The 7,500-nt window shown below is 41.3% G+C and overlaps 2 protein-coding genes across 2 annotated transcripts in view; one reads left to right on the forward strand and one right to left on the reverse strand.

Annotated features, from left to right (window-relative positions):
* Positions 1-7,500, forward strand: part of LOC140923164 (tetratricopeptide repeat protein 28-like) — a 113,021-nt gene that overhangs the window by 32,440 nt on the left and 73,081 nt on the right. The window lies entirely within an intron of this gene.
* LOC140923449 (uncharacterized) overlaps positions 1-7,500 on the reverse strand; it is a 62,703-nt gene that overhangs the window by 24,930 nt on the left and 30,273 nt on the right. The window contains exons 15-22 of the mRNA XM_073373543.1: positions 6,339-6,506; positions 5,557-5,653; positions 2,294-4,519; positions 1,689-1,899; positions 1,347-1,395; positions 1,138-1,217; positions 641-764; positions 142-280 (exon numbers count right to left, since the gene is read on the reverse strand). Coding sequence (XP_073229644.1) covers positions 142-280; positions 641-764; positions 1,138-1,217; positions 1,347-1,395; positions 1,689-1,899; positions 2,294-4,519; positions 5,557-5,653; positions 6,339-6,506 — 3,094 coding nt within the window. The remainder of the gene's footprint in view (positions 1-141; positions 281-640; positions 765-1,137; positions 1,218-1,346; positions 1,396-1,688; positions 1,900-2,293; positions 4,520-5,556; positions 5,654-6,338; positions 6,507-7,500) is intronic.

The following is a 7,500-nucleotide window of genomic DNA, read 5'->3' on the forward strand; positions in this document are numbered from 1 at the left end:
ATCCATGAAAGAGCTCGACTTTTGCCTTCTCTTCATCTTAACTCTTCAGTGAGTCTAGCAATTATCTCTATTATCGACAACTAAACAATACCAATGTACCTTTTAATACGGATGATAACATACTTTTTTTTGAGAACCAACCTTCTTCAAAATCACTTATGGTGACAGTTATGGTTTCGCTGTCCATATCCTCTCCAAAAGCCATGCCATCTTTTAACACTCTATATCCAGTGACGGTTGCTTCGCCAAACGAAACAGGCGCTTTCCACGTGAGCGTAATCTACAATACATTAGTGTAGAGACAGAAGCGAAGAAGCCATTAGTATTGTACCCTGCAGGATCTGAGAGGGGTGTCCTCTGCTTGGGTGACAATTTTATCATGTGATAAATTGACGATGACTTTTGGACATAATGCATTGAGGTACTGTATTTAAGCGGTGAGACAGGAATCGAGATTAGAACTTTTGGCATTTCGGGATAAAGAAAAAATCTTGGTGTGGATGGAACGATCGAGGAACCTTATTGGAGCAGACCCTCGAAACAGGTTTATCGTTAGAAGTCATGTGACCTCAAAGTCACCAATGAGAGCGCTTGCTGTTAGGGACGAAATTTTAGCTCAATAAGAAATCGTAATACGCACCTCTCTGTCTTTAACGTCTGTAACATGTACCACTGGTGGTTTTGGAGGTCCCGGCATAGTGAATGAAATCACACGTGAAAGCGAATCATTGGCAAATGGCATCAACTGACCAAGAACTGCCAGTCTAAATAATATAACCAAACAAATTATTTTGGTGCATATACTCAGACAAAATCTAGGCAGCCCCAAAGGGAATCGAACCCATGAAATCACAGAACACCAGACCTTTGTCATAAGTGCTCAGAAGAGCGCCTGCCAATTGCACTACATACTTAGACCTACCTTGCACAAATTTAGTTTTCTTTCTTAAGATAAACTTGGTGTTCTAAATTGAGGCCGGTCTCAATTGATCATTGCAATTATTGGACTTTTCTTTTTTTAGTTTCAATTGACCTAAATAGCGTCTTTGTCGTCAAGCCAGTGAGATAAACTTATGGAGGGCATTCAAATGAATTAACATACCGCGTCGGCAAAATGAACCGTAGCATATTCATTACCTGTAACCGCAACGTTGCTTCAAGCCAGTTATCTCTATAACAGTGTTGGTTGTACGCCAAGCGTGCTGTATTAAATTATCCTGGAAAAGAGAAAAAGGGGGAGTCTTTCTCGTGATACGTGAAATCACACGCCCTTCTCTATCTTGCCTCTGGAGAATACTCATTAACTATCACTACAAATTTGTAGAACAGAGGTTTCGCGAACTTACCCTTTGTTTCGGCCACATCGCCTTTGCTGGACTTTCTTCAAAGTTATAACTTTAAAAAAATGTAAAAAAAATAAAATAAATAATAATAAGATATCTATGTCATAAAACGAAGAGCACGCGGAAATGGAAGAGTGACAGAAATGTTTCTTGCTGCATGACCTGGAATGTCTTGAGGGACTTAACCTAAGACTTCACTCCAGAGATTAACGGAAACGATTCAACGCATGTTGCAGAATTTAACCCAGTCTTAAATGTATGATTTAAATAAACGGGGCACTATTCTGATTCTTATCAAACTTGATACTTTCGATGACACAAAGACATCTATAGGTTTTAACTTACCGGAAACTGCTGTCAATGTTGCTGTGAAATTTGCTCCCAATTATCAACACAGAATAAACAATATCTGCGCCAGCGATCTGGTCAGGCAACAGTGTCCACTCCCATTCAAGAGTTACTACAGTAGGAGTTGTTCCTTTGATTACGAGAAGAGGCCTGGGCAAGAGCTGTTCAGATTCTTCTGGAACGCTGTCGTTATAAGTGACCCTCATTCCTGCAATCGGCAATGAAACTACATTAGTAACAGAAAGTGAGAAGCTGTCCTGTATCTATTGTAATTATAACTGTGTATTGTAATGTGTTTGAATTGGAATTTGGAAGTATTTGTTTTGGAGGAGAGGGTAAAACCGGAGTACCCGGAGAAAAACCTCTCGGGGCAAGGAAAAGAACCAAAAACAAACTCAGCCCAGATATAACGTCGACGCCCAGATTTGAACACGGGCCACATTGGTGGAAGGCGAGTGCTCTCAACACTGTGTCACCCTTGCTTTTACTTCTTTCGTTATTAGCTTCTAGTGAAGCTGCCTCTCTCTGCAATATAAGACATGAAAAACAAAACAAGCAATAGCCAAGACACTTACAACGTCACTAAATCTGATGCACCTTACCTTCAAAATCATCTGTCTCCTCACCACCCTTGTCAAGAGCATGACCTTCATCTCCTCCCACGTTATCAAGTGACACTGGTACGGCATCATCAACAAGATCCTTCTCCTCAAATGTTGGCATCTCTGTCGGTCCTACACGATTTGCGTCAACGTTATCGTTATTCACTGAACCTAAACTACTCGACGCTGACCAAGTCTCTTCAGACAATCGGAGATTCCCCTGACTTCCTTTCTCCATTGATTCTTCTCCAGATGCCTTCACGGCAAAACCACTTCTCAAGTTTTCTGTTTGAGTTTCAAAAGGTTCATTAACACCACAAGTTTCGTGGACCTTCGCGTCCAATATTCGGTCACCATCCTCGGCAATGCTCACACTTGGGCAAGATTCATTACTTTCATCGCCCTCTCTGTGCCTCTCTGTGCCTGAACCACTTCTTCGTTCCACCCGTTCCTCATCGGGAGAAGTGTTATTATCACCCAATGGGGCAATGCATAGTGATTCTTCTGGTTCCTTGACAGTTACCGCGACCATCCGTTCAGATTTCTTGCTAGTTTCATCGTGTTTTATGGTTTGATCAGAGGTTTTATGCTCATTGCTGTTTTTAGTGCTCACAGTGTCTCCGTTGGCTCCCGAAGTCTGCTCTAAAGGTTCCCTTGTACCTTCTTGATTGAGCTCTGCATTTTCCTCTGTCGGTACAATGACAGTTTCATAATTTTTATCGCCATCCGACTTTGTCTCGCAGCAATCTTCAGCCTTGTCAACATCTTCCGCGCTTTGATCAGAAGATTCATCCATATCATTGTTTTCAGTGTTCGCAGTGTCTTTAATTTCTCTCGAAGACTGCTTTATAGGAACGCTTATAGCTTCTTGTTTGATCTCAGCATTTTCCTTTGTGGGTACAACTCCAGTTTCATGGTCTTTATCGCCATGCCACTTTTTCTCTCTACAATCCTCAGCATCTTTAGAAGCCTTTAAACGATCTTCATCCCATGTGTTGTCATCAACTTCCTGGCTCCTCTCAGATGTCACTCTGTTGGTCGAGTCTAGACATCCCTCGCCTCCCTCGTCTTTCTGAACCTTCTCACCAGTAGCAACCTGTCCTCGTTCATACCTTAACTCAAAATCACTTCCCTCATCTGAATTCTCTTCGTTTGCAGCTTTCTCTTCGTTTTTGTGACTATAGACTACATTCTCACTCATTACGTGAGAACCTGCTGCATTCTTGCTCACTTCGTGGTCGCTGACCTCGTCATGCTCTTCAGGTGTGAGATCATTCTCGATCACTGATCCTTCAATACCTTGCTTCTGTTCTTGATCCCAAAACCCAGAAACATTTAGCTCACCTGGATTCTCATCTTTGTCGAACGCTTCTGTTTCTATATTCTCTTCAGGATTTTCATGGACGGTGACGACACCGCCGCCGTCATCACGGATAAAGTCTTCATGAGTTTGATTACCAGTTCCATACTCTAATGTATCTGGTTGACTCAAGGCGCTACCATGGTCTTGCTCATTTATCACCACGGGTGTTGCTTCTTCGACGTTAGATGCCTCTCCCAGATCAACATCATGGACTTTGTCCACAAGAGGCGACTGTGTTTCTCCTTCGCAGACGTTCTCTGTGTCAGCCAGAGGCTCTTTCTCAGAAATGATTTCACCAAGATCTCGAAAAATGGCCTCATCTAGTTTATCCACCGGCTGGTCATACCCCTCATCTACTCCTTCAGAATCGTATGGCACCTGCTCAAAAGAATATGGTAAAGCGTCCAGGTCTGTCTCATCTGCGACGACATAACGCTCATCAACAATTGCACTGATTTGCCCTTCAACACCATTCGACGCTTCGATTTCAGCTTGTGTATCAGCTGATCTTGCCTGGGATTCACCATCTCCCGTAGTGTTCAAAACACTTTGCAAAGGAATATCCTCCATGATTTCGTTATCATCAACAATATCATTCAATTGCCGGTCTTCGGGAATTGTCCGGAGTCTACCGAAGTTTGATTTCAATGAGAGCTTTACGATTCTCGACTGTTCAGGCTCGGAAGACCACGTGTTTACCCTTTCGGCAACCAATAACAGCTCCCTGGCAGGAGAGCCGTCATCAACCTCACCGCTTTCAGCCGAGTCATCTTGATCATTCTTTGGCTGCAAAGCGCTAAGAATTTCATGGGGAACAGGAAGTGAAAATTCGACTTCGTTGGAATAAAGAATCAGATCTGTTCCTGAAAAAACGAAAGAAACGAAGTAAATAACATTCAATAATTCGCAACGGGATATTTGCCCTTGATGGGAGACAAGAAAGCAAAATGAATACAACTTAATTAATGTGGAGTAAACCGGCTAGAATGACATGATTGAGATTAAAAAAAGAATAAAATAAGCCTTAAGATCAAACGTACTAAATACGAAGGAATAGTATCGTGTTTTTCCTAAATTACGAAATAAATTATTTTCCTCTGCCAATTAATCTTGTTCAGTTTTGTGAGGAAGCACACGAATTACTGACAATGATGTGCTAAAGTTCTTGTTTCTGGACTCTATAGAGATAAGAATGAGTGTCTGTCGTTTTACCTCCATGATTAGGAAAATTGCGACAATACAGAAATAATCAGCTTCTAATTACATTTTGAAAACTATTCTATTGCCGCTATAACGCCCTCGGAATAATTCAATAATAACTGAAAACATCATGGGATATGAGAACCTTTCCAAAGACTGAAACAACAAAATTGATAATTGATGTGGTAGGTTTCTTTCGTTGGATTCTTGTCAAGAGCTTGTCCGTGTCCTTGGCAACAAAAAGGGATGTTTTCATGTGTGCTTCGACTTTAATTTCCGGCACGTTTATTTTCCATTTAAATTGAACTTCTATAGAATTCAACATACCTAAAACAAGTTACGACATATACAAAAGCAAAAACAAACACGATTATCTACTTCATTAACATCGTTGGGAAGAAAGCATAGAAAAATCAGCATTACACAAGGCAATGCTTGACAGTGTGGTAAAGCAATCAGCATTTCATTACCATACAAAATGTACTGGAAGAAGGCGAGAGAGAACTACATAGTTCATAATAATTTCGCTCATGAATTCATGGGTTTCAATATGACGTGCCTGAAGGTCAAAAGAAAGTGGTTGTTCTTTTTAACGCTGTGAGAAGTGGCCTCTGCTAATGAGAAAGGAGGTCTTCTTTTGTCAACAGCATAGAAAAATAATAAAATTTCGATTTATATGCACAGTGTGGCAACAACTTACCAGATAGATGGGATGCCACACAGAGTGTATAAACTTCTTCTTGTACATTGCTCTCGAAAAGCACCCTGCAGTAATCAGTTCCAGGTTCTGGGATGATCTAACACAGGGAAATAGTAACTCGGAGTTGTTAGATGGATGTGACTACCCTCATACCTATAAGCTACTAGGCAGAGAATGTATAAAACGTTCACTGTTAGTCTACTTGCGGGATACACACGCATTCGTCGCGAATTTAAGCCCTGCAGGCTATATTTCAAGAACAATAATAAACCGCGTGATTAATGAGAAAAAACGGCCCTGGCAAAAAGCGGCAGGAATTACAATAGGCAGGGAGGTAAAGGAAGGAAACGTAACGAAAATGTAATTACTCTACAATAAAAAAAGTACACCAGCGTTCAGAAATTTTGTTACAAAAATGTGTATTTGACTAACCACAATAATACTCTTCTCAGTACTAGTAGTTTTTATCCAGATTCTGATTCGTGTGTGATATCACATTGTTTTGAGGCAACGGAAAACGAGAAGATTTTAACGTGGCTTTGTGCAAACGAGAACGTGACTGATATATAACCCGGTTGTTAGGTAACGATGAACGTGTGATCCGACATATCACACGGTCTTAAAGAAAAGGATAACATGTGTGATATCATGGTTTTAACGCGAAATGAGGCACGCAGCGAGCGTGAAAACGAGTTACATTTGCGTGACAGAGAAAATGGCCTCCATGCTTGATTTTGTCCCACAAAATTAGGAAATAACAATTATTCCTCTCAGAAACCTACCTGTTCTCCAAAGGGCTGGCCGTTAATCAAAACTGAGTAGGCGGTTATTCCAATTGTCCTGGGATCACAATAAACAGGCCACACTATCACAAGGGACTGAGGGGTTGTCGAGGCCTCCAAAGACACTAGAGCTCCCCCTGACGATGACTGAACAGGGCATGATATCACCTGTAAAAAAAATTGAGGAAGAGGGGGAGGGGGGAATAAGACAATAAGAAAAACAAGGAAAAGGATAATGTCTCGCTGAAGTTTAATAACATTTTCTAGTACTCTTATAATCATTATTTACAGTGCAGCCTCTTGGCCGTAAACGGTATCTACAAACGTAGTTTCGATAATTCAAAAATTACAATCGCTAAAAATCTCTCGAAATTTTCGTTTTACAATCTCATTAGCTGCAAAGGAAGTCTTTTGCTCAGAACGCAATAGTGTCTACAACAAACCTTCACACTTTTTAAAAGAAAAAAGAATTTCCGCAAATTCCCATTTCATTGTGTGAAAAGACTGCTCCAATGTAAAGGTACTGCTAGACATTTCAATAGACCATTTTTGATATACCGTATTTGTTCGATTAACCGCCCTGGGCGCTTATTACATTTTTGGACCTTGAGAGTGGACGCTTGTTCGAGGCTGGGCGCTTTTTAAATTTTCACCATTCTCGCAAGTGTAGTAGTATATTTTGCAACAAAACAGTAAATGCTAATTACAAAAAGCGACGATGCAACAAAGCAAGGTTTCTGTAAAATACTCTGAAGAAAGCTCCGAGTTCGGGAGGGTCTCTTATGATCTCTTATTGGAGTTTTTGTGGGAGGGAGTGGGGTGGGGTGGGCGCTTAATAGTTTTTTCTGCCTTTAGGATGGGCGCTTACTCGAGGTGGGCGCTAATTCGAGGTTGGGCGCTTAATCGAATAAATACGGTATTAAAAATTCATACTTGGCTCCTAGGCTTGGGGGAATAAACCAAAAGAAGTGTATTACAGTTGAACCTCACCAAAACGGCCACCTTGGGGCAGAAGAAAGTGGCCGTTGAAGAGAGTTGGTCGTTGTAGAAACGTTTAAACAAGAGTCAGTGTATGGACTGTTCGCCAAAAAAGGTGGCCGTTGCAGAGCGATGGACGTTGTGGAGAGGTGGACGTCAGTGAAGGTTCGACTCTTTTCATTGC

Source organism: Porites lutea, chromosome 13 (genome assembly GCF_958299795.1).
Source record: "Porites lutea chromosome 13, jaPorLute2.1, whole genome shotgun sequence".
NCBI classification, from domain to species: domain Eukaryota; kingdom Metazoa; phylum Cnidaria; class Anthozoa; order Scleractinia; family Poritidae; genus Porites; species Porites lutea.